Source organism: Geotrypetes seraphini, chromosome 6 (assembly GCF_902459505.1).
Source record: "Geotrypetes seraphini chromosome 6, aGeoSer1.1, whole genome shotgun sequence".
NCBI lineage: Eukaryota > Metazoa > Chordata > Amphibia > Gymnophiona > Dermophiidae > Geotrypetes > Geotrypetes seraphini.
In genome coordinates this window covers 32,831,892-32,859,411 of record NC_047089.1, presented here as the reverse complement: position 1 = coordinate 32,859,411, position 27,520 = coordinate 32,831,892, and the positions used below count along the sequence as shown (strand labels likewise).

Here is a 27,520-nt window from a genome sequence, read left to right as displayed (position 1 = left end):
CTTTTCCCTCCCTATGTAAGACCCTACACGCTGTATCCCGGACTTTTTTTTGTAAGATTCTATATGCTTTTCTAAGTGTCTGTATACTGTATCCCGGATCTCAACACATTGTAACTTCGCTGATTGTCCAGCTCTCTTCGGTGTGAACCGCCTAGAAGTCTCACGACTATGGCGGTATAGAAGAATAAAGTTATTATTATTATTATTATGCTAGGATCCGTCAGAGTTAAATTGTCATAGAGCTCTGTCAGAGCCAGAGACTAAAAGTGGCGCGGACCTCGGATTTTTAAGGACGTAAAGTTTTAGATCCGCGAGGTCCGTAAGGTCCGCGTTTTACCCCTTCCCTTGCAGATGTGCCTGCCCTTCTGTGCACCTGCTGGCAAAGGCTTTACTACAATGACGTACAGGAGAATGGATTAACAAAAAAATGATAGGATTTTAGATCATTCAAGTGATCGTTAACACATAAGATGGTGAAGGATTTATCACAGTAGCACTCGCCCTTTGGGGAGATATTTCTGTTAGTGCAGAGAGGTGCTTTCCTCAGCCTCTCGTTCTCCTTTCCTGTGGCATAAAATGCCCGATACTGCAAAGGGAAGAGAGGCTATCAGTATTTAGCATGAGGAAGCCAGTCCTACGTCCCCAGGGTTTTGGGACTCTGTAGTCATGTTTCTTTCTGAAATAATACAAAAAAAAAATAAAGTTGCACGAGTTGGTTTTTTTTTTAGGGGTGGAGGGGAGGGGGGAGCAGGGTGAAAGTGAGCGGAAATGAGGAGCAAGCACCGCCACTAGGGGGAAAAGGGGAGGCTGGTGGCCTTGGTGCTATCAGAACGTGGAAAGTTGGAAACCAAAATGTGAAACAGCAAACCACAGGGATTAAAAAAAAAAAAAAGACATGGGGAGCATGGAAGAGAAATATCGCCTTTGGGGAACTTCGGAGCACGAAGCCAGTAAACAAAGGGGAAACCAGGGGAGAGACAGGGTCCCTTTAAGCAGCCACCCGCAGGTAGACCGCCGAGGGAGAGGGCAAGCGGCACTCCCCGTGCCAAAAAAGGTGAGGAGGGGAGAGGAGAGGTGAGAGCAAGGAGGGAGGGCGATCCAGCAGCCTGTTGCGTCTTAGAAGACGCACACACGGCAGCAGCGAAGGGAAGCGCGCACGGGCTGAGCGGACGAGTCTCTCGCCGGAGACCTCGGCAGCCAGACCCTGCCATGCGGCTCTCCGGGACAGGGGGCAGGGGAGTCCCGGGGCGGGGGAGGGGATGAGCTCGCGCCACGGACCTTGGCAGGCGCCCAGCCTCCAGCGCCTGCCCCCACTGGGCGTTATGGCGGAGCCGCAGGACCAAGCCCCCCTGCCGCCTTGCCCCGCGCCGGAGAGGAGCTCGCCGCCCGCCCAAGCCAGGAGCCCGTTCTTCCGCGGCGCGTCCGATCTGCCTTCGGAGCGGCTGCTCTATCCGAAGGGGGGCGGGTCGCCGCTGGACAGCGTGCTGGACTCCTTCCTGGGCTCCTCGGGGCCGCCCGCCGCCTGGCCCCGCTTCGATGCCGCCCAGCTGCCCATGAGCGCGCTGCTGAGCGAGCCGGAGAAGGCGGCGAGCCCGGCGGCCGGGGCTGCGCGCCACGAGCCGGGCTGGCCTCAGGACGCGGGCGCGAGGGCGAAAGGCAGAGCCGCCGAGGAGGCGCGGGGAGGCGCGAGCTCGGCGCGCGACGCGCAGCAGGGGCTGCACGAGGCCAGCCGGGGAAGCCCGCCGCCGCCGCCGCTCGACGTGGAGCTCCCGCGGGTGCCCTTCCTGCCGCTGAACCCGGCGTTCCTCGCGTCGAGGAGCCGCCACCTACTCGGCGCCAGCGAGTTCGGCCACTTGCACCCGCCCAAGGAAGACGCGTACGCGAGCGCCGATTTCTGCGCGTCTAAGATCAAGGAAGAAGGCGACGACATGCTCTCGTACTTGGCTCCCCAGCCGCACCCGGCTCTCGCGGGGCCCTCCCAGCCCCCGAGAGCTGCCGAATCCCCGCTGGACTGCATCCTCTATCGAAACGAGCCCTGCTCTTTTTATGAGCCCTACGGAGCCCAGGGGAAACCGTTTCTCGTGCTCCAGCCCGACAGCTTGCCCTCCACGTCCGGTGTGACCCCGGCGCTGTACCAGCCCTTCAATCTGAACTTTCAAGCCGGCTTCAAAGAGAGCTATTTAACGCAGATGTATCCAGCCTATTCTAACTTTATTAGGTAAAGCTGAAGTTTTGCACTTGACGATGGCAGCGTAGACCTTAGAAATTAACTTTTTTAAAAAAATAGTTTATTTTTACGCTTTCATTAACTTTTATGCACTATATGTTGATCAAAGTTGAAAGTTTCTGGTTGCAAAATGTGACGTCAGTCCATTGATCAAACGGTGCCGAATTAACCGAGCGATTCACAAAGAAAATAAAAAGACGATCGACGTTATACACATATGATATATGATATATAATATGCTCAGTTTTCTGAGCGAAAGATACGTCTAACAAAGCGTTATTCAGTAATAGTATATGCCGTAGTCCTTGTAAGGTTGTTCCCCGTTCTGTTTTGTTCCCTTTGCTTTCAATTTGACTTACGGTTGGCATTATAATTGATTTATTTCCATTTCTGTCCCTTCCTCCCCTAAGAGCTCAGAACGGATTACAGTTTGCGTTCAGTGTGTTACAATATATCTTCACATAGGATTACTTACTGATGCATTATAAAATGTTAGATTAGAAACGAAGGTGACAAGACAATTTTTCATTTTCATTGAGAGGGTTGTATTTTTTTTTTATTTTATCACTTTTTTCCCCCCTAAACAGTGATATTTTCATTGGCCTCAGTTGTTCTCAGTTAGATTCTATAGAAAAGCATATTTTAACCTTGATCACAATTTCAAAAACCTACTGAGCCATAGACTATGGAAAATATTATTTTATATATATTTGAATTTTGTTTTGCTTTCAAGTAAAACTTTATCTTAGGCCCAGTGACACAAATAATTATTTTGGAATAATTTGAAGTAAAATATTGAAGTATAATTCAGTTGATTAAAGTTTAACCAATGGTTACGCACCTGGGATGATTTCGTATGTGTATATTTTTTATTCTTGAAAACACTTAAACTACTGAGTGTATTTGCTTTCGAACACGATCTTGTTTGTGAGGATTGCCAGCGTTTAAAACAGGAGTGGGCAATCTGGTCCTTGGTGAAATCTATTTGTAGGCACTGCAAATAGATCTCATGCATATTCATTGGGGAATCCTGAGAACCTGACTGGGTTGCAGCCCTCAAGGACTGAGGTTGCCCATCCCTGGTTTAAGTAGGGTTTAAGTAGGGTTTAAGCAGGTTAGGGTTAACGTGACCATTTATTTTTTTTTCCTAAAAATGGGACAGGACCCCTCCCCAGACCTCCACTCCCCGGTACCTTTTTTTAATTCCGGTGGCTACCTCCTGTCCTAATGTCTTCCAGCGGCAGCAGAATGGCGCACCAGGCAGGCGCGAGCTTTTCATGCGCCTACCTGGTCCCGCGCCGCTCACTGAATGGCTGCCGTCAGTTCTCACGGGACTCCGTGAGAACTGAAGGGAGCCACTCAGTGAGCGGTGCGGGACCAGGCAGGCATGTCGCTCTGCCGCTGCCGGAAGACATCAGGATAGGAGGCAGCCGCTGGGATTTTAAAAAGGTACCGGAGGTGTGTGTGTGTGTGGGGGGGGTGGGGTGGGGTGCTGTATTTGCTACAGTACTTGTTTCTTCAGCGGGCCCCTGAAAATGGCACATTTCAGCGGTTCATAGACAAAACCACCCAAGACAAAGGCCCGTGCCGACAACTGAGCGCAAGACGGAAGCGCGCGCTGAAGAAAAAGAGTGTTTTAAGGGGCTCTGACGGGGTTTTTTGTTGAGGAACCCCCCCACTTTACTTAATACAGATCGCGGCGGTGTGGGGGGGTTTGGGGGGTTGTAACCGCCCTTATTATACTGGAAACTTAACTGTTTCCCTGTTTTTTAGGGAAAAAGTGAAGTTTTCAGTAAAATGTGGGGGGTTACAACCCCCCAAACCCCCTACAACGCGGCGCGATCTGTATAAAGTAAAGTGGGGAGGTCCCCCCCCCCACACACCCCCGTCGGAGCCCTTTAAAACAGTCATTTTTTTTGGCGTGCGCCTCCACGTTGCGCTCAGTTGTCTGTGCGCGCCTTTGTCCTGGCGGGCTTTTGACCTGACACCCATTTCGGCATCTGGAAGCTGTGCTTGGGGACAACGGGACAGGCTACCTAAAAACGGGATGGTCCCATTCAAAACGGGACATATGGTCACAGTTAGTTTTTTGAAGCACAGTTGGAAAAGAATAAGAACAATTTTCAATATTTTCCTTGAAAGATAATAAATTGAGGACAAACCACAATCTATGTAAGATCAGGGATTATCGTGAGTATTTAAAGGATACAGCTATTTACTAGTGTACTTATGTGGAGGATTTGAATATGATCAGCAGAGTGGGTTGCAGCAGCTTTGTCAGACGATGTACTGTTTTTAATTATTTTGTATGTTGATTGTAAACTGCCTAGAATTTTTTTAGGCGGTATATAAATTTTTGAAATAAATAAACTAAACTAAACCTTAGGTTTGTATACCGCGCCATCTCCACAAGCGTAGAGCTCGGCACGGTTTACAGGGTTAGGTTGAAAAGGAGCTACAATGAAGGGTTATAGGAAAGGAGCTAGGAGGATAAAGAGGGACAGGGTACCAAAGAGCGGGAGGTGTTAGATTTTTGAAAAGAGCCAAGTTTTCAGGTGTTTGCGGAAGGATTGGAGGGAGCTTGAAATTCTGAGCGGGGATGTGAGGTTGTTCCAGAGTTCTGTGGTTCTAAAGGGGAGGGATGTTCCTAATTTTCCTACGCGGGATATACCTTTTGTAGAGGGGAATGATAGTTTCAGTTTTTGGGAGGATCTAGTGGAATTAGGGTTAGAGGAATTCCAGAAGAGTGGGATAACGGGAGGGAGGATGCCATGTAGGATCTTGAAGGCTAAACAGGCACATTTAAAGAGGACTCTGGAGTGAACTGGGAGCCAGTGAAGTTTGGACAGGAGTGGGGAGACGTGGTCGAACTTGCCTTTAGTGAAAATAAGCTTGGCCGCGGCGTTCTGGGTTAGCTGAAGTCTATGGAGTTTTTTTTTAGTTAGGCTTAAATAGATGGAGTTGCAATAATCCAGTCTAGAGAGGATGGTGGATTGAACAAGGACGGTGAAGTGAGAATGATGAAAGTACGATCTCACTTTCATCAGCATATGAAGAATAAAGAAGCATTTTTTTTACTAATAAAATACGTTGATTTAAAATGTACCATGTGCCCAGGGTCAAATCATTGTTTTTCTTCTACCTTACCCCGCCTTCCACCCTTTTTTACAAAGCTGTGATAGTGGCTGTTCCATGGCAAAAGCCCCAAAGCCCTTTAAATCTCTATAGGCTTTGGTGCAGTTACCGCAGAGGCTGCCGCTACCATGGCTTTGTGGGGGGCAGGGTAAGGTGCTTTAGAAAACCTATATACAGTGGTTTTAAACCCGTTTGAAATGAAAGCTGAATAGTTTAGTGGCACTAAAATACATGTAAACCTAGACTGAAACTGGTTTCAAATGTTTTTTTTGCCACACATGTCTAGCCCTTGGGAATCTCTTGTTGACTTGTGGGGAGTTGACTTCAAGATAGCTAACAGGCAACATGGCAAATCCTAGCAAATCCTTGAGATGCCCCAGATTACTGAAGTTTATCCCTTGGCATTGCTTATTTTCTTTGACCCAGGGAAGAAATCTGGTAACTACTTAAAATTTTTATGCAAATGCATGATGGAAGTACTGCATCTCCAGGTTATGATCCATTTGATTGGATAAGCAGCATTATCCCAGGACAAGCAGGCAGGTATTCTCACTAGTGGGTGATGTCATCCGACAGAGCCCCGATACGGACATCTTGCAAGCATGTCTTGCTTGAAGAAACTCAGAAGTTTCGAGATGCCCGCACCCCGCATGCGCCAGTGCCTTCCCGCCCGATGTACCGGGCGTGTCTCCTCAGTTCTTTTCTTTCCGCGGAGCTGAGAAGTTTATCTTCATTCTGCGCTGACTGAATTTCAGTATTTTGCCTTCTTTACCCGCGTTTTTTTGAATTTATTTCACTTTTAATTTATATTTTCTAAAAAAAAAAAAGTTAAAATTATTTCTTCCGGCGGTTCGGCCGGGCCGGCCTCGTGGCTGCGGCCTAGCGCCTTCGACCTTGCAGCGTCGATTTTCCAGCCTATGTCCCGGCCAATCACCGGTTTTAAAAAGTGCAGCAAGTGCCAGCGTGCGATTTCGTTGACGGACCCGCATCGACGCTGTCTTCAGTGTCTTGGTCCAGAACACGTTCCGAAATCGTGCCGGCCTTGTTCCACGCTCACTGCGCGCTCGTTTAAGCGGCGCTGCTTGCTCTGGGAGTCGATGTTCAAGATGGAGACTGCCAAGGACCTGTCTGCTTCAACTTCTGCTGAGGTTTCGCCGGTCCGTTCCAAACCTGCATCGACGACTCCTGCATCGGGCATTGTGAAGCCGGCATCGTTCACACCGGCTTCAGCATCGAGTTCGGCATCGGTGCCTGCCTCTGTCTCCACGGTTCAGGTACCACCTTCCACTGTCCCTCCGGTGGTCATCAAGGTGCCTAAAGCTAGCAAGCAGAAGCACTTGGCCACGAAGGAACGCGAAGACCGTGCAGGAGGACCCCCTTTCGGTGCATTCCCTACAAAGAACTCTACATTTGTCTGGAGTAATGCAGCTGTATTATTTGTGGCTGTCATGAGAGAAACTGCAACCTTATACAAAGATAAGAGGGTCATTTCATAAATAATTCACTCTAATTTTTTTTAATTTACATGGTTTTTTTAAAAGTATTTCTTTACAATCCTCCAATATAGGGCTGCTTTTATGAAACTGCGTTAGCGGTTTAACGTGCATAATACCGTGCGCTAAACTGCCGGCCGTGCTAGCCGCTACCGCCTCCTCATGAGCAGGTGGTAGTTTTTCGCTAGCGCGGGGGTTAGCGCGTGATAAAAAGTCACGATCGCTAAAACCGCTAACACGGCCTTGTAAAAGGAGCCCATAGTCTCCCTGCTTTGCAGTGACTGAGTCCCAACATCCGGGAAGCTTCATTATTCTATTCAAGACACCATTTTTGTTCAGTTGCCGAATGGCTCGGGTACTGGCGGAAGAAAGCTCTTCCAGAGATGCAAAACAATGTCCACACATAGGTTGTTTCAACTTTGGAAAAAGGTCGAAGTCTGATGGACTCATGTCTGGATTGTAGGGAGCATAAGGTAATACCTCCCAGCTGTATTTGCGTAGTTTTTCCAATGACGATATTCCCTATGTGCGGGCGAGCGTTGTCGTGAAGAATGAGTGGCCCAGTCAAGAGCAACTGAGGTCGGGTTTTGTGCATTTTTCGCAAACAAATCACGATAATACACTGCTGTGACACTTCTTCCACATGGAACTTTGTCTTTGATGATGATGCCTTCATGATCATAAGCAAAAGTCATCATTTTTTGACTTTTGATTGAGCTCGTCAAAATTTTTTTTGGTCGTGGGGAAGATGGAGCTCTCCACTCATCATTGAAAAACTACGCAAATACGGCTGGGAGATGTTACCTCATGCTCCCTATGGTCCAAACATGAGTCCACCAGACTTTGACCTTTTTCCAAAGTTGAAACATTGCGCCTACCAAGTTAGGTTCCTACCTAAAAATTAATTAATTTAAAATTGTTTTTTTAATGGTGCTCTTCAATTAATAGCGCCGACTGAACCAATAAAAAAATTAAGCCCCCCCCCCTTTTACAAAACCGTAGTGCGTTTTTTAGCGCCGGCTGTGGCGGTATGAGCTCAGATGCTCATAGAATTCCTAGGAGCGTCGGAGCTGTTGCCACCACATCTAGTGCTAAAAACCACGCTACAGTTTTGTAAAAGAAGGGGGTAAGTTAGTACCTAGATCGTCTAGGCATGCCAATCTAGGCACCTTACTGTAGGTGTCTTTTATAGAATCAGGCCCTGTGTGACCACTGAGAAACCCAGGCCCTTGCAGTTCCTGTGGAAAATATCTTAAGATCCTTTGTTTTGTATAAGCAAAAATTACAGTGAAATAAACTGACGTGCACTGCTTTGCATGATCCTTGTCTTTCTTTCCATGAGAAGTATTCTGGGAACATCTGCAAAGCAACCTGCTGCCTTTGGATACTGCATGTTTTTTACATACTGATGGGTTTAGTTGACCTTGGCTCTCAGATGAAAGATTCTCTGTTAATCATACCTGATCTTGAACTTCTGTGTATTTTCTCTTTGAAGGCAAGATGCTGAAACAGACCAAAATCCTCCTCAGTATGGCTTTGAAGTGTTACCTCAGAAGATCTGTTTAATCTGTGGTGACGAGGCTTCTGGGTGCCATTATGGGGTACTGACCTGTGGAAGCTGTAAGGTCTTCTTCAAGCGAGCCATGGAAGGTAATATCTTTTCTCATGCATTTTTATATAATATTCAAAGTGGAAGTCTCTGAATTATTTGATGAGATGACTCTTTGTGGCATATTTGTCCTTAGAACTGAGAGATAAGAATCTAGAAGACCCAAACTCATAGAAACATCTCTTCTCCATTGTTTACCATCTGAGCCTTAGCGGAGAGTAGATATGTAAATAAGCGCTTAGCACTTTTAAACAGTCTCAAAATATGATAAAAAGAGAATAAATAACCAACACTTTTCTTCAACAGATATCTCCTCAAAACAGAGCTTTGTATAGGAAGGGAAGGAGATACCCGACTTTCGTTTCTTAAAGACAATTAGTTCACTTCTGGAATTCTGTTTAGCGATCTCCCAACAGGGCCTCTGTTTTACTAAAACGCTTCATCAGGGAAACCAATTAAAGTTGAGCTTAGTGCTTCAAGTCTTCCTATACAGAATTCCAGAAGTGAACTAATTTTCTATAAGAAATGAAGGTCAAATATCTCCTTTCCTTCCTATACGAAGCTCTGTTGAGGAGACATCTATTGAAGATAAGTGCTGGTGTTTTATTCTCTTTTCATTATGTTTTGAGACTGTTTAAAAGACTAGTTATATGATATTTTGAAACTAGCAAGGAATCACTGATAGTGGAGTTTTTTATGACCAGGGATGGGTCATCTTCTTCAAATTTGTATTTGAAGCTAGATTGTCCTCAGGATTTGTTTTTTGTCTTATCTGGTGTGATACAGGTCTTTTTCTCCACTGTTTTTTGATTCTTCAGAGTCCCTCTGAGAAGTATACATTTGAATGCATTGTATTTTGGTTTTTTATGTTTAAATATTCAGTTGCAATATATTTGCTTTTCAGAATATTATAAAGCCATGCAGGGTCAGACCAGTGGTCCGTGGAGCCCAGTGTCAGTGGTCAGGCCAGGTCACTTGGAAGAACCTGACTGATTCCAAATGGATCCGGTTCTGTCAAAATGGCTTTTGAGTTCTAGACATGGATTATTAGCTTTAGGCTTAATCATAATACAGAATAGTTTAAATAGTGGAGAGGTACTAGCATATTGGAAAAAGGCAATTATTAAACTGATTTTGAAGAAAAAAGATCTAGATATACTAGAATCAAGCTAGCTATAGACCAGTTTCCAATCTTTGCTTTTTAGCAAAATTGACAGAGCGGATAGTGTTAGAGCAGTGGGTGGGGCCTAAGACTCCCGGGCCTATTCTGCTTGGCCCAGGCGCCTACTGCCCCACCTGTGGGCGTGGTTTCAGACGCCTGGGCCAATCTGGCCCCATTCTGCAGTCGGATGACCTGCCGGATGGGCAGGTTTGGCACCTGTCCATCCGGCCAACATTTTACCTTTATGGGGGGTGTGATTGGGGGCGGGGGGATGGGGGGGGTCGCGGGTCAGAGTAGGGGGCTGATCGGGAGTTCAGGGGGGGCGGTCGTTGGGGGGGTTGTGTCGAGGATAGGAGGGCCTGGGATCCCTCCTGTCCATAATGTAGTGGGGGGTAGGGGGTCCGCCTGGGCAGGAGGGGTTGGGTTCCCTCCTGGTCTGATCATAATCGGGGGATGCTGCGGGTGCCCGGAGCAGGAGGGCTTGGGCTCCCTCCTGGCCTGATTGTAATCGGGGGGGGAGGGGGGGGTGCCACGGGGCAAGAAGACTTGGGCTCCCTCTTGCCCCAATGTCGTGGGGAGGGTGGGGGGTTGGTGTGGATTCTGTAACCGGTGTTGTTTTTGACAGACACAGGTTACAGAATCCAGCTTTTAGGCGAAGGACTGGCTCCTCCTTCGCTTAAAAGCCCTTGTGTTTGACTTTTGGGGCTTAGGCGTTTTTTTGGTTCATTACAAAGCTGCGGTAGAGGTTTCTACTGTGGGCCAGCGAAGTAAATGCTCTGATGCTCATAGGAATTCTATGAGCATCAAAATACAGTCAAACCTTGGTTTGCGAGTAACGCAGTTTGTGTTTTGCAAGATGAGCAAAACACTTGCAAATCATGCCTCGCAAACTGAGCATTGACTCGATTTGCAAGCCCTCACCCCCGAGAACCGGCATCATCCCCCCTATCTGCGAGCCCCCATCTCCAAGAACCAGCATCGCCCGCCCGCCCAAACCCTTACCGCAATCTGGCACCGACACAGAGCACCAACCCACAGGACGTGCTGGTGCCAGAAGAGCCTGCCTTTTGCCACTGATCTCTGCTGGACTGGGCCTTGAGCATCTAATGAGATTCTCGGAGAGAGCAGGAGCCAGAAGGCTTTGAGCATGCGTGCATGCTCAAGGTCCAGCCCAGCAGAGATCAGCATCGCCCCCCACCCCCGAGAACAGGCATCGCCCGCCTGCCCAAACCCTCCGCGATCTGGCACCGGCACGTCTTGTGGGTTGGTGCTGCGTTCCGGTGCCAGATCGCGGAGGGTTTGGGCGGGCGGGCGATGCCGGTTCTCAGGGGGGGGGATGCTGGTTCTCGGGGGTGGGATGAAAGTGCACCAGTGGGCTCGGGGGTGGGGGGTCTTTTTGGGATGTGGAACCAATCAAGCGAGTTTCCCTTACTTCCCATGGGGAAACTTGCTTTGATATACGAGCACTTTGGTTTACGAGCATACTTCTGGAACGAATTATGCTCGCAAACCAAGGTTCTACTGTATTTACCTTGCCAGCCCATGGTAGAAGCCTCTACCACAGCTTTGTAGAAGCCAGTACCAAATTTTCACTCATATACCGCGCACCCGTGTAAAACGCGCACACGGGTATACCGTGCGGGGAACACAAATTTATGTAATAAAATGTTAATATAGCGCGCATACGCGTAAACCGCGCATGCTAAAACCTCCCGCCTACTCCGAACTGGCATCCTCCCCCCCCACTCGCATCACCCCCCTCCCCCTCTGATCCGAGATAATCTGATCCGGCATTCCCCCTGCGAACCGGCATCCTCCCCCCCGCTCGCGTTACCCCCCTCCCCCGCGATCCTACATCCCCCCAGCACTGCAAATACAACTCTTTGCCGATTGGGCACCGGCACCGGCACCAGCACCAGCACCAATGCACAGCATGTGCCAGTGCCAGTGCCCGAAGATCCTACCTCGTTGGTTTGGGCTGGGCTGGGCTGGGCTGGGCTGGGCGGTGCGAGAGAGATCCTCCTTCTTGCTCTGCCGGGCTGGACTAGGCTTTGAGCATTTGCGCATGCTCAAAGCCTTCTGGTCTCGCTCTCTCTGAGATAATCTCGGCGAGAGCGAGACCAGAAGGCTTTGAGCATTTATCTCGGAGAGAACGAGACCAGAAGGCTTTGAGCATGCGCAAATGCTCAAAGCCTAGTCCAGCCCAGCAGAGGAAGAAGGAGGATCTCTCTCGCACCGCCCAGCCCAGCCCAGCCCAAACCAATGAGGGAGGATCTTCGGGCACTGGCACTGGCACATGCTGTGCATTGGTGCTGGTGCCAGTGCCGGTGCCCAATCGGGTAAGAGTTGTATTTGCGGTGCTGGGGGGGATGTAGGATCGTGGGGGAGGGGGGTGACGCGAGCGGGGGGGAGGATGCCGGTTCGCAGGGGGGATGCCGATTCGGATTGAAAAAAAAAGTTGTAAAACGCGCTCACACGTATAACGCGCACGGTTATGCACGGTTTATATTATTAGTGCTGGTCACATTGTCTGGAATCAAATTCGGCATCTTCATTTTGTGTTGACCAGATAAATAAGTTTGTAAAGTTGTTTTATTTTAGCTTTTATTGAGTTTCATATATGTATCCCAGTCCTAGTTCTGTCTGATAGATTAAATAACTATTCTCTCTTAACCTGTAATCATGTGTAATTTTATAAAACCCTGTCACATTGTGTCTCTCCTCCCAGGTGTCTCTTCTATAAGCTGAACAACCTTAAGCTATTAATAAGGGAAGTGTTCCATAATAATATCACAAAGCCAAGTATTCTGCATTTTGTGATTTTTTTTTTTTTTATTATCGATGTAACATCCATTGCAGGTTTTAAGATGGTAACAGAATAGATATTAAGTGAGAGAAATGTATTTTTATTCACTTGTCAGAGCAAAAATGCAGATATTTAATACAGAATATTCCACTTCAGGGCCTTCCTTCTGTTCTGGACTCACTCTGGGATTTATCTTTCATTTCTATTTTCTCTCATGTTTTTAAATACCACCAACACATCAAGATTTTTCTCCTTGGAGATAAGAATATATTTATGCAAATAAAACATCCCACCTATATTGAATTTTCTTATGATAAAAATAAATAAATACCACAAGAAATCACACACAAAAAAGATAAATTAAAAATACAACAGACAACAGTTATTTCAGCCTCAAAGACTACCAATAGAATATAGTAATGTTTATATGACCTCAAGGAAAAAAAGGGAAACATTTAGGGCTCCTTTTACGAAGATACGCTAGGGTTTATAGTGCACGCATAAAATTACCACGCAACATAGCGCGCGGTAGCTGAAAATCTACCGCCTCCTAAAAAGGAGGCGGTAGTGGCTAGCGCGCTCAGGAATTAAACATGCGCTATTGCGCTCGCTAAGGCCTTAGTGCACCTTTGTAAAAGGAGCCCCAAGGTGCGCTATGCTTTTTAAAACGCGCTAAATATTAGCGCACACTAACACGTACATGTTAGTCTATGGACGCGTTAGCGCGTGTGTAGATTTAGGGCTCCTTTTACTAAGGCGCGCCAGCGTTTTTAGCACGCGTTGAATTGCCGCGTGCACTGCGCGGCTAAAAATAACGCCAGCTCAGTGCTGGCGTTAGCGTCTAGTGTGCGGGGCAATTCAGCGCGCATTAAGCGCGCGCTAAAACCGCTATCACAGCTTAGTAAAAGGCGCTCTTAGTGTGCGCTAAACACGTGCTAAAATGCTTAGCGCACCTTAGTAAAACAAGGGGTTAAATTCCAAATATATTCCACTTTAACAAAAACAGTTCAAGGCAGATTACAAATTTAGGCCCTTTTGGTACTAATCTGCGGTAGAGGTTTCTACCGTGGCCCGGAGCTCCTCCGATGCCCCTCGGACTTCTAGAAGTGTCTGAGCAGCGTCAGAGCATTTAGCGCTCTGGGCAACAGTACTACTATGGCTTAGTAAAAAAAGGGTAGGGGGTAGGTAATATAAATAAATATTCATTAATATTAGACAATTTCATCTTCAATAAATCCAATTGGGCAGTAAAATGTATTAGAAAGATAAGTACTTTTGACTTGTGGTACATATTGGAACTGTTGGATTTATTGTTACTGTTACTTTAAAAGATATGTTGTCAATTAAAAAAAAAAGAGAGAGAAAAATAAATGCATTTCAAACAACCAAGGGCTCCTTTTACGAAGCTGCGGTAGTGGTTTAACGCGTGTAATAGCGCGCGCTAATTTGCCGGCTGCGCTGGCCGCTACCGCCTCCTCTTGAGCAGGCGGTAGTTTTTCGGCTAGCACGGGGGTTAGCACGCGCTAAAAATGTGCGTGCGATAAAGCCGCTAACGGGCCTTCATAAAAGGAGCCCCAAGTTTTAAGAGCACCAGGAAAAAAATCTTTTCAGTTACAGAACTTGCAGCCTGGAACTCCCTACCTTCACATCTCCGGGAAGAGATCCGGCTAGATAGATTTAAATCCAGCTTAAAAACTTTCCTTTTTAAAGACGCCTATGATCAATTACAATTAGATCGCAAGTCAAAGGAAAAGCATTCCCCCCTCCCCCCCCTCCCCGCATGTGCTGACCCTTTCATGGTCTTCTTTCCTTTAACAAATTATATTTCCCCCTTAATCCTTTTGTGTCCTGTATGCCAATTTAGTCTAATTAGTCAACGTTTTCCCCTTGATTTTAATGATTACAATTCTGTGAACCGCTTAGACAATTTTTTAAGCGGTATATCAAATCTCAAAGAAAACTTGAAAAATCCTTATAAAATGGTCATTTCTAAAGGCAAAAAATTCTATACTTCTTGGCCCCTACTTAGTCCAGTCTTCCACAGGTAAAATTGATTAACAGACAGCATATTTAGGGCCTCTTTTATCAAACCAAATAGCAAGGGCCAGCATGGTAAATGCACTGAAGATGATAGGGATTGAATGGGTTTTGGTGCGTTTACGGCGACGGCATCTTTACCGTGTCTTTGTAAACGGGGCCCTTTATCTAATTTCACTGTTGGAATATAGCTGCCTTTGAAGGACATATCGAGATAGAAATATTGGACAGTCACCAGGAAAGAGACAAACTACACCACATTCAGAAAAAACTTGAAGACTCACCTCTTTGACAATTAACTGGCTTAATTTCTGTATAAAACGATGTATCCCTTTTACCCCCACGTTCATGTTTGTCTTCGTAAAATGTCTTTTAATGTTCACTCTCCCCCTTCCTACAAGTATTATTTTAATCTTTTATTTTATTTTAGCATTGTAAACCGGCTAGATACTTGTCGATGGTCGGTATATTAAAAATAATAAAACTTGAAACTATAGCACCCCATACTACTAGGTCCCTCCTCTTGCTTCTCCATGCCCCTACTAGTTTCCCGTTCTTCTTTGATCTGTCACCTTGAGCCTGTATAGGTATGTGCGACTCACAAATGGAAGATTATTTTAGATTAGATTTCTGTATCTTTGCATAAGGGGCTGGAGGAGTTGCCGTACAGCGAGAGATAAGAGAAAGTGGGCCTCTTCTCCCTTGAAAAGAGGAGATTGAGAGGGGACCTGATCAAAACATTCAAGATACAGAAGGGAATAGACTTAGTAGATAAAGACAGGTTGTTCACCCTCTCCAAGGTAGAGAGAACGAGAGGGCACTCTCTAAAGTTAAAAGGGGATAGATTCCGTACAAATGTAAGGAAGTTCTTCTTCAGAAAGAACAAACCAGGGGAAAAAACAAAACCACAAACTAAAATACAAAGAAACCAAAATGGAATTGTCCAAAGAAGAAACATGTGCACTAAAATAGTGTCCGCAAACTCATCTGATAATGTGAAGATCTTTATTCCTCCAGTATCACAATAGTCCAATCAATGATTCAATGACTCGACACGTACATGTTTCAGCCACCAGGCCTGCCTCAGGAGTCATCTCAGCATAGCCTGAAAACCCAACTACAGTAATTAGAACGCCCAAAGGCCCGAGAACCTCAAACAACAGGTTGCCACACAGCCACGCCCTCCCTCACGCGCCAGACTGGTTCTAATTACTGTAGTTACGTTTTCAGGCTATGCTGAGACGACTCCTGAGGCAGGCCTGGTGGCCGAAACATGTACGTGTCAAGTCATTGGATCATTGATTGGACTATTGTGATACTGGAGGAATAAAGATCTTCACATTATCAGATGAGTTTGTAGACACTATTTTAGTGCACATCTTTCTTCTTTGGACAATTCCATTTTGGTTTCTTTGTAAGGAAGCTCTTCTTCACCCAGAGAGTGGTGGAAAACTGGAACACTCTTCCGGAGGCTGTTATTGGGGAAAACACCTTCCAGGGATTCAAGACAAAGTTAGACAAGTTCCTGCTGAACCAGAACATATGCAGGTAAGGCTAGACTCAGTTAGGGCACTGGTCTTTGACCTAAGGGCTGCTGCGGGAGCGGACTTCTGGGCACGATGAACCACTGGTCTGACTCAACAGCGGCAATTCTTATGTTCTTATATTTGCAAGGAAACTTTAGAGAATTAATTTTGTTTCCTGTATCCTGGCAAAGACCTCTTCAATCAGTATTTCAAAGTCTTACTGGACAAGGAATTTCTGTTCTTCACTGAAGCAATTGCTGGTCGCCAAGAAACAAGGCAACTCAACTCTCTAGTGGGGTGAAACCATTTTAGAGGTGGAAAACTCCTGTACTGTCTCTTCCACTCAGCTTCTTCCCCTTCCTTGGGGAACAAAAATCATATATTAGCTGATGGTATCAGTCACCCTTGACTCTCATTATAGCAGAATATTTTCACTGGAAACTCAACTGACTTTCCTCTCACTCTTCCCCTCCTGCATTAGGTTGCTTTAGTCTGCTTTTCTATTTTTACTTCATCTTCCTGTTACTTGTGTTCCCACCCTATTTTTTTTTTTTCTTTTCATATCCTGGTTTACATAAGAACATAAGCAGTGCCTCTGCCGGGTCAGACCAGAGGTCCATCCCGCCCAGCAGTCCGCCCCCACGGCGGCCCAACAGGTCATGACCTGCCTTAATCACCAGAAGGGGCCCCCTTGCCCCCTAGGTTTAAAAAAACAAACAAATCACTTTCTCCTTCTGATTGGAGGAGATTGTTTCCCTTAGTAATCAATCTCCGTCCAGCTTTGGGTGAGAGATCCTGACAGGCTGTAGCTTCTGACTGGATCTCGCAAAGCTTTCCTTTGAATGCTATTCTTACAGTTAATACTGACCATCAGTTAAATATGTAGACAAGGGTGCTTATTTGATGTACATTGTTGCTTCTCCAAGGACTTGATGTAATATGCTATTTTCCGGTAGCATTTGGATCCTAAAAGACAATTGTTTGGAAGACAGTAATGATTACATTGATAAACACAAATACAACACATTAGAGAATGACACGGGAACCGTTTACCGCGGTAAACCACGGGTCACTGCAGTAAATCCGCAGGAATGGAGATATTTGCAACTGGTTTACCGCAGGAATAGGGACAAGACCTTTCACCGCCCCGTGTGAATTGGGACAAGACCTTTTACTGCCCCGTGGGAGTGGTGAAAAGACTTACTCCTGTGGTAAAAAAAAATTGTGCCCGTGTCAGACTCGGCGCCTATTTTACCTTCAGGAGCCAGCCATGCCACGATGAAGACAGAAGGAGCCTAAAACCAAAGCCTGAGACCAATGTGATTAAGAATAAAATTACCAGACAAGAAAAAAAAAAAAATTTATTTTATATTTTGTGATTAAAATATTTCAGATTTGAAATATGTATCCTTCTAGAGCTGGTATTAGACATAACTGGGGACCGTAAAGTCCAGGCTGTGCTTCTTTAGCTTCCAGCTGGCTTAGGGCTCTCTCTATGACCAGGGGGCAGTTGCCCTAGTTGCACTCCCCTAACATCATACTTGCCATGTGTGCCCAAAGTATTCTGTTAGCTTGATTTTTCTATTTAGCATTCTGTAGTAATTTGGTTTGTTCAGTTTTCACAGTAGTGAAGGGGATATTTGTGAAAGGGAGGCTGTTTACACACATAAATAAAACCAAATAATCACACCTACAATCTGGTGTGGGTAGGTTTGAAGTGAAAATATATGTATATAATTTGAAAAACGTCCAAGTAGGTGTGTAAATGAAAATTCGCATACCTTGTATAGAGGTAAAAGTTTGTGCCAACAGGGTTTATGCATCTAATATATAAGAAATATAAGTTTTATAAAAGAAGGCACAATTTCAATTTACCTTTTATTTTGTAGCCACGGTATTTCATATTTTGCTGTCTGTAATGAATGAGTGCTAGTATTTTGTAGGTAGGAAATTCAGTGGCATAGCTCTAGCTAGAGATGGGCCTAGGCCTTGCTCTTAGTTCATGGAAGTAGATAGTCTCTGGCTGTGCTGAAGGTGCTTCAGAGTAGTGCTGCCCAATTCGCGATTTGAATCGATTCACCGATTCACTTCAGATAATTTGATTCGAATCGATTTGTTTTGGGGAAAAAAATCGAACTTACTGATTCGTCGGCCCCCTTGCTAGAGATCCGTTCAGGCTTTCCCTCTGCCACCAGAGTCTTTCCATCTAAAGTAACTTCCGGTTTTGCAAAACCGGAAGTTGCATCAGAAGCAAGGACTCCGGTGGCGGAGCGAAAGCCCAAACGGGTCTCTACGTGCAGATCGGTGGGAGCAAGGCTCTCTCCTCTCCGGCTGGAAGTATTTTTCCTCTCCTCCCCAGCCAGGCAAAAGCGGCGGTAGAAAATGCGATTTACTACCCTGCTGTTACTCCGGGTGTCTTCTCTCCATTCGGCCGCCCAAGCGGAAACAGAAAGTTTTCACTGAGGGTGGGCCACAGTGGAGAGAAGACGCAAGGAGTGGTGGCAGAAGTGGATCACTAAATAACTATTGCCACCGGCAACATGTTGTACATCAAAATAAAGGGAAATGGACTTGGGGGAGTTGATGGTCTGGAGGAGAAGATGGATGGGAGAGATTAACTTGTGGAGGGGGGAGATGGACTTGAGGGAAATCATGGAGGGGAGATGGACTTGGGGAGAGGGAGAGATGGGGGAGTTGGTGGACTGGAGAGGGAGAGATGGGGAGAAGATGGATGGGAGAGATGAACATGATGGAGGGGGAAAGATGGGATGGTGGAGGGGGAGATGGACTAGAGGGAGATCTTGGAGGGGAGATGGAGAGAGGGAGAGATGGGTGATTTGGTGGACTGGGGAGGGAGAGATGGGGAGAAGATGGATGGGAGAGATGAACTTGGTGGAGGGGGGAGATGGACTTGAGGGAGATCATGGGTGGGAGATGGACTTGGGGAGAGGGAGAGATGGGGGAGTTGGTGGACTGGAGAGGGAGAGATGGGGAGAAAATGGATGGGAGATATGAACTTGGTGAAGGGGGGAGATGGACTTGAGGGAGATCATGGATGGGAGATGGACTTGGGGAGAGAGAGAGATGGGGGAGTTGGTGGACTGGAGAGGGAGAGATTGGGGAGAAGATGGATGGGAGAGATGAACTTGGTGGAGGGGGAAGATGGAATGGTAGAGGGGGAAGATGGACTTGATGGAGATCATGGAGAGGAGATGGACTTGGGGAGAGGGTGAGATGGGGGAGTTGGTGGACTGGAGAGGGAGAGATGGGGAGAAGATGGATGGGAGAGATGAACTTGGTGAAGGAGGGAAGATGGATGATGGAGGGGGGTAATGGACTTGAGGGAGATCATGGAGGGGAGATGGACTTGGGGAGAGGGAGAGATGGGGGAGTTGGTGGACTGGAGAGGGAGAGATGGGGAAAAGATGGATAGGAGAAATGAACTTGGTGGAAGGGGGGGAAGATGGATGGTGGAGGGGGAAGATGGACTTGAGGGAGATCATGGATGGGAGATGGACTTGGGGAGAGGGAGTGATGGGGGAGTTGGTGGACTGGAGAGGGAGAGATGGGGGAGAAGATGGATGGGAGAGATTACATTACATTAATGACTTTTATTCCGAACTTGGTAGAAGGAGGGAGATGGACTCGGAGGAGATCATGGAGAGTGGGTCACAGTTTCTCCTTGTGACATTGATTAAGTTACTTCCCTCATCATGATTGCAGGGGAATGTTGGACTACATTTACTAACTGATGTTCACATTTTAGCACCTTTTAACTGCAATTTAAACTTCATTATTTAATGCAATCCCCATTATTTCAGTGGAGTTTGTTTACTAAATATGTGATTTCATATGTGTTCATATAATGCATCATGGTAATTCTGGCTCTAAAATTTAAGATTAACGGTTCATTTCTGCCACACTTGTGGCCATCTATGGGGCTGTAAAAATATAAGAACATATGAGCTGCTATACTGGGACAGACCAAAGGTCCATTAAGTCCAGTATCCTGTTTCCAGCAGTGGCCAGCCTAGGTCACAAGTACTTGGCAAGATCCTGAGGAGTAAAACAGATTTTATGCTGCTTATCCTAGGAATAAGCAGTGGATTTCCCCCAAGCCATTTTAATTAGGATTACCAGATGTCCAGGAAAACCCAGGCATGTCCTCTTTCTAGAGGACTGTCCGGGTGCCTGGATGGAAGTTCCAAAACCCAGCAGTGGTCTGGGTTTTGGAAAGCTCTGACCATTTGTGAAGGGCCTCTGAGCATGCGCAGATGACATCACACGCGTCCACACATGCCTGGAGGACATGAATAATGAGATGAGGCTTTCGGGGGTGGGGATTGGGCGGAATGGGTCGGGGCTGAAGGTGGAACTAGGTAGGGCTCAGGGTGGAACGAGGAAGGCCGAAGGCAGAACAGGGCAGGGCCAGGTATCCGGGGTTTCACTGAGATACTAAACAGTCTATAAATGTTTTAAATAAAATAATAAATAAATAAAAATTTGGCAACCCTAATTTTAATAATAGCTTATGGCCTTTTGTTTTAGGAAATTATCTAAACCTTTTTTAAACCCTGCTAAGCTAAATGCTTTCATCACATTTTTCGGCAACAAATTCCAGTGTTTAATTACACAGCCATCGTGTGCTTTTCTTCATTGCCTTAGCGACTATGGAAGAGGCTGCCATTCCCTGCTATCTCTGGTTTGTCTACCAGGGCAGTGCCATGAAAAAGAATGCATTTCCTTTCAGCTAATCCTATTCTCAGCAGTAAGCTCTATCTTTCTATTACCTTATGATGAAATAATGTTTCCCATAATGCTAATCATTTGTGGATAGTTGATCTGCCCTATCTCAGAAAAGAGGTGACGAATATGTCACTAATGGATTAGTCATACCTTGTTATGTGCAGTGCCATTAATGTGAGGATATTTTTAATTGCCTTTTATCTTTTCATATTTTTCCGTGAGTTACAGATGAAGTCAACATCTTCATTATGATGAAGAACATTAGAGAAGGGGGGGAGGGGTCAGGGGCTGAGAAGATATGTTGGCGACCGAAAGGGTGATCATAGGGAGATTGTATATTGTGTGGGTACTTGTGTCACACCTTTTTCTCCTTCTCTGTGAGCAGTTTTCTTGCACCATTTCTCAATTATTGGCTGTTTGTGTGCTGGATACTGCTGTGTTTTTGTGTTGTTGGCCTTTCCTGAGTTAACCGCATGAACATGACTGTCGTAATCCGCTGCACTTGTGATGAGAAATATGATGTAGTGGTGTTGGTGCTACAAGCTTTTAACACTTAGCTGAGATTTTGCATTCATGGCATTTGGAGGGGGGAAGTAATTATCCAGCTGCATTAAGGCACTAACTCATGTTATTTCCCCTTTAACACGTGTATGATTTTGATGCCCTAAGGCAAAATTATTTAGATTACACTGTGGTACATAGTAATAAGATGCAAGACATTCAAATGAATGTAAAACAACCCATTACTATGGAAATCCTCTAGCACAGCTTGCAGTGAATAATACCATGTAGAGTAACTCCAGCTGAAAGCCTGACTTTTTCTGTACCTTGATAACTTCCCACCTTTTGCTGATTTTCTTAGGGCTCTGTCTTTTGTGACTATGGACCAGCATTTTGTAGGTAGGGTGCCTTAATATTCTTGCCTCTCTACTTGATCTGATGCTTGATGCTAACACAGGGCAGACTGATCTTCCTTGTTATGATCCTGTCTACCATGTTGGAATGTTGTGTCTGGGGAAATCCAGACATCCGGTAACCCTACTTTAGCGCAACCTGTGCTAGGCCAAATATGTTTGCATTAGGTGCATGTTGGTAGTTAACGCAGCTTCGTAAAAGGTCCCCCCCAAACTCAGCATATAAAGAGCTTTGTGGTTTACTTACTGTGCAGTGTTTTCTTTTTTTAAATCCTGTGTGGCATTTTAATTTACTGCTCAGATGAGAACATATACTTTGTTATGTCCTTTCTTGAAGTTTTCATTGTTTTCTTTTTTTTTGTCTCTGTTCTGAAAGATTGGTTTTATCCTGTCTTCTAGATTAATGGACAGATTTTCTCCTTGGACAAATGTACTGCTGTACTTTTGGTGCCCGCTTTGCTGGCTTAATACCGTCGAAAGACTTTTTTTTTTTGCCTCTGTATTAGTCTTTGGTCAAAATTCCTGCCTTTTCACCATTGCTTTAGAAAACGGACTTGCTTGTACTTTGCAGCACTTTCAGGTACATTTTAATTAGATGCATTTTTTTTTCCTGGTTACGCTGGGAAAATGATTTTCTAAACATACAGAAAACCTGGCAAACTTCAGTGTGCACCTCTTCTGCACTTTTGAATAGACCAGGGGTAGGGAACTCCGGTCCTCGAGAGCCGTATTCCAGTCAGGTTTTCAGGATTTCCCCAATGAATATGCACGAGATCTATTTGCACGCACTGCTTTCAATGCATATTCATTGGGGAAATCCTGAAAACCTGACTGGAATACGGCTCTCGAGGACCGGAGTTCCCTACCCCTGGAATAGACATGAAAACAAAAGACTACTCATTTATCCCCCCAATTCTATAAAAAGCACTACAGATTACATGAGCAGTTTTGGTCACGTACCCACATTGTGCATGCAACTTAATTGTACAACTAGCTAATTGGCACCGATAATTATATATTATTTTTATAATTTACGGTTCTGTATTTTCCACTGTTTATGTATAGATTTTTTAAAAATTATTTATATGGTGTGTATAATATTGTATTAATTGCAATTACAGTGGTACCTTGGATTACGAGCATAATCCGTTCCAGGAGCATGCTCGTAATCCAAAATGCTCGTTTATCAAAGCGAGTTTCCCCATAGGAAATAATGGAAACTCGCTTTGATACGTTCCCCCCACCTCCTCCCGAGGCCAGGGCGCTGCTCCCCCCCGCTCACAAAGTCGTCCCCCCCCCCCCCCGTGTGATCCGGCACCCCTCGTGAGAACAGCAACCCCCTGCCCGACCAACTTTAACTCACCCCCCCTTACGCACCGGCACGCAGCCCACAAGTGCCGGTGCCAGTGCCGCTTGAAGATCTTCTTCTTCCCAGTCTCTGCCAGCTTTGAGCATGCATCTGCGCATGCTCAAGCCCTTCTAATTCTCCCTCTCGCCGAGATTCTCGGCGAGAGGGAGAATTAGAAGGGCTTGAGCATGCGCAGATGCATGCTCAAAGCCGGCAGAGACTGGGAAGAAGATCTTCAAACGGCACCAGCCCTTGTGGGCTGCGTGCCGGTGCCAAAGGGGGGGTGAGTTAAAGTTGGTCGGGCGGGGGGTTCCTGTTCTCGCGGGGGGGGGGGGGTGCCGATTTGAGCGGGAGGGGGCCCTTTGCGAGCGGGGGGGGAGCGATGCCGGTTATCGGAGGGTGCTCGCAAATCGAGTCAACACTCGGTTTGTGAGACACGTTTTGCGAGAATGTTTTGCTCGTCTTGAAAAAAAACTCGCAAACCGGGTTACTCGCAAACCGAGGTTTGACTGTATTTATGTTTTTTTTGTGTTTAAAAACTTGTATGGACTCCTGACGCAGGCTTCTCTGCCGAAACATGGCCATTTCAAATCACTTCAACACTTAGGGCTCCTTTTGCAAAGGTGCGCTAGCGTTTTTAGCGCACGCACTGGATTAGTGCGCGCTATAGCACACGCTAGCCGAAAAACTACCGCCTGCTCAAGAGGAGGCGGTAGCGGCTAGCGTACACGGCATTTTAGCGCATGCTATGCCACGCGTTAAGGCCCTAACGCACCTTAGTAAAAGGAGCCCTTAGATTTTGAGGTTATTACTTGTCTTTCCACTGTCAGAGTTACCTCAGCATTTAGATATTAAGAGGAGCATTTTAGAAAAAACAAACAAACAACCCCATCTGAGTCCAACTTGGATGTTTCCAGCTGAACGTCAAAGTTGGAGAAACAAAAATGGCCATTTTTGAATGACAAACTGCTGGACGTCCAAATATATATATTTTTTTGAAAATCGTCTACTTAGACGGCTTGGCCACCGGGACGTCTAACGCTAAACCCCATTTTCGATCTCAAAAACATCCAGGTTGGAAAAATCCTGACCATTTGGATGTGGGTGGGGCCACCATAGTAATGGACTGGCCACATAGACATCCCGACAGAGCAGTGGGACACCTTAGAGAGCAGTGCTGTGAACTTCACAGAGGGTGCCGGCTATATTATAATACAGGGTGAGCCCCCCAATTCTCCCCCCCAAATAAAAACCTACTATACTCTACTGTGAACCACCCCATAGCACTTGCACCTATATGGCAGTATAGTAGATTTTAGGTGGGCTCACACATTATACTATAAATGTAGTGGTTAGAGTGGCTTATAGGCCTGGGTCCTCCTCTCTATGGCTCACTAGCCCACCCACTAGGCTACTAAAGACACTGCGTACAGCTCTGCTAGGCTTCCCCATACTAGCTGCTGCTGTTTTGGAGAGAGGCAGGTACCTTTATTTTTGTTCTTATTTTTGTGTGTTGAAAGGGGGGTCATTGAGCACCGGGGGAGTGTGAGGGTTTGAGTATTGGCTGTACTGCCTGTTTTCAATAAAGATATTATTTAAAAAAAAACAAAAAACATACAAAGTAAAACATTTACATTTGTCGTACAAAACACTTCAAAGACCATTTTGTTCTCATTTTTGTGTGGTGGAAGGGGGTTATTGAGCACTGGGGGAGTGTGGGGGGGGGGGTTTGTTTTTTTGTTTATTTCTCACCTGCCCTTATCCAGGGCGAGTTACATATTAACATAAGTAAAACATTTACATTTGTCGCACAAAACACTTCAAAGACCATTTTGTTCTCATTTTTGTGTGGTGGAAGGGGGTTATTGAGCACTGGGGGAATGCGGGGGGGGGGGGGGATTTGTTTGTTTGTTTGTTTATTTCTCACCCGCCCTTATCCAGGGCGAGTTACATATTAACATAAGTAAAACATTTACATTTGTCGTACAAAACACTTCAAAGACACACTGTAACAAATTACATACTTACATATCAAATCAAATTACATATAACATACATGTCGAATCAACAACGAATATCATTAAAGGGCAAAACTGGCCAAACCCACACATTCATCAAAATACAAAATCCCATAAGTCATACAAGATGCCTCAATAATAGACATCATTAAACGAAATAAAACAAACCTTACCTTGATGCATGCAGTAGTCATCTGTTCAGTTTGGGCACCTTTTGTGGCACTTAGACCCTTCTAAAACAGGTCTAGTTCCAAACGTATAAGTTCTGTCCAGGATGTCTTGCAAAATATTTGATTAACGCTGTAAGATGTCCATGTCTAACCTGCCCTTGAGACCTCCTTAAAGCCCGCCCATAACACGCCTCCAGCACGCCCATCTCATGCTCTGGACGTACAGAGGCTGGAGCATTTCTCTAGACATACAGAAAAACGGTTTCAATTATCGGCACTCCATCTCCAACCTGTTGACGGTAACGGGCGACTTCAAAACTTTTCGAAAAGAAATCAAAACCCTCCTTTTCAAAAAATTTATCCAGATATCTTAACCCAACCCTACCCCCTCCTCCTAGATAAATTCTCCCCCAAAACCTCCACTTAAATAATCTCTTCCTCCCCAAAACACCAACCAAGTATTCAGATCACTGAAATGTAACGTAATCTTATTTGTACTCTAACTGTAATCTATTTAACATAAAAAATATGCATTCTCACCTCAGTAACCACAATTTAAAAACAAAAAAATATAGTGCAAAATACAGACAGCAGATATAAATTCTCATAACACACACATTTTGATCACTAAATTGAAAATAAAATTATTTTCCTACCTTTGTTGTCTGGTGATTTCATGAGTCTCCGGTTCCACTTCCTTCTGACTGTGCATCCAATATTTTTCTTTATCCCAGGACAAGCAGGCAGCACATTCTTGACTGATGGGTGACGGCACCGACGGAGCCCCGGCATGGACAACTTTAGAGTGATTGCACTCTAAGAACTTAGAAAGTCCTAGCTAGGCTGCACCGCGTGTGCGAGTGCCCTCCCGCCCGACAAAGGCACGCGGTCCCCAGTTTCTTAGTTTCCACGGAGCTAAGAAGACGCGTGTTTCCAACGATTGTTGGAAAAATTTTTCTTTTTTCGTCGCCTTCCCACTCGCGCGTTATTTTTCTTCGTGAAATTCTTCACGTTATTTGTTATATCACACAGTAACGTACAGTCAATTTAATATCCAATTTGCAAGTTCTTCCAGAATTAATCCAGGTACCTCTCCTCCCTTGTAACCCCTCAAAAAAAACCCACAAACTGTTGTAACTTCACTGGAAATGTCCAGTTAGCTCTTTTGTAATCCACCTTGAACTGCAAGGTATAGGCGGAATAGAAGTCCCTAATGTAATGTAATGTAATGTCCTGGCGATTAGGACGTTCAAATGCCATTTTAGGATCTTTTTGGACATCTGTGTTTTTTAATTAAGAGCCTGTATATGTGTAGGCACTTAAGCACAAGTACTTAGGTCGGCGTTAGAGCTGATGTAAATGCTCACAACTAGATTCCATTGATGCACGCATAATTTACACATGTGCGTGTGCTCTGCCTATGCTCCACCCATGTGCATACCCACCTGAAAACTATGCACTATGGAAGATATTTGTGCACCTCCTGAGGGGCTATTTGTAGGTCTCTTTGATTTTCTGGACAGTTACGTTTTATTTCATAAACCATTAAAGGATGTTGGCACACTTCCTGTTTTGTTAAATATTGTTGGATGACTCCAGCTTGCAGCTGTTCTTGCTGTTTTTATGCTGTACCTTAGTCTCTATAATACCCGCATGACATTATGCTAAGGATCTGCACAGTCATGCCCTGCTGTACATAGACACATAGGGGCAGGAATAGACAAGAACATTATTACAAAACATCAAATGCCAACATCTCCTCAAGAACAAAAGGGCTTGAACATGTTTGCTAGAATTAATCCAAGCCTATATTTTTAAAAGCTTCCTATTGCTACTGCTGGGTTTCTTTTTTTTATTCTTTGTATTAAGAAAAATCGTTTTGGGAGCAATATTCAGGATTTTTATATATGTAAATGATAACTATTTTTTCTATACCGCCAACACCCAAGAGTTCTAATTTACAAATAAGAGAACTAGACATTCAGAGCTCCTTTTACTAAGCTGCGTTAGGGCCTTAGCACGCGGAATAGTGCGCGCTAGACTTTAACGCCAGCATTGAGCTGGAGTTATTCTAGAAGCGTACCGCATGGTAATTTAGTGCATGCGCTTTAAACGTTAGTAAAAGGAGCCCTCAGTGATGAGATACAAATATGGTTCTTAGTCAAGTAGAATTTTTTTAAACAAGTAGATCTTTGCTAGTTTCCTAAAAGAACAATATGATGCAGCTTGATGGATCATGTCTTCTATCCAGGACTGGACTTTGCCTACTTGAAAGGACAAGGTTCTATCCAAAAACGTGTAGCGGCAATTTTTAGGATTCGTAAAAGTA

The 27,520-nt window shown here is 45.4% G+C and overlaps 1 protein-coding gene across 3 annotated transcripts in view; it reads left to right on the top strand.

Annotated features, from left to right (window-relative positions):
• The first annotated feature begins 926 nt into the window (after positions 1-926).
• The window catches only part of PGR (progesterone receptor), a 154,656-nt gene continuing 128,062 nt past the window's right edge, over positions 927-27,520 (top strand). Inside the window, exons 1-2 of one of the 3 annotated variants that reach the window (XM_033950226.1) lie at positions 927-1,054; positions 8,351-8,505. In XM_033950226.1, coding sequence (XP_033806117.1) covers positions 8,499-8,505 — 7 coding nt within the window. In that variant the 5' untranslated portion in view covers positions 927-1,054; positions 8,351-8,498. Of the gene's footprint in view, positions 1,055-1,123; positions 2,219-8,350; positions 8,506-27,520 lie in introns of those variants that run through there. The other 2 variants (XM_033950225.1, XM_033950224.1) reach the window with 2 other exon arrangements.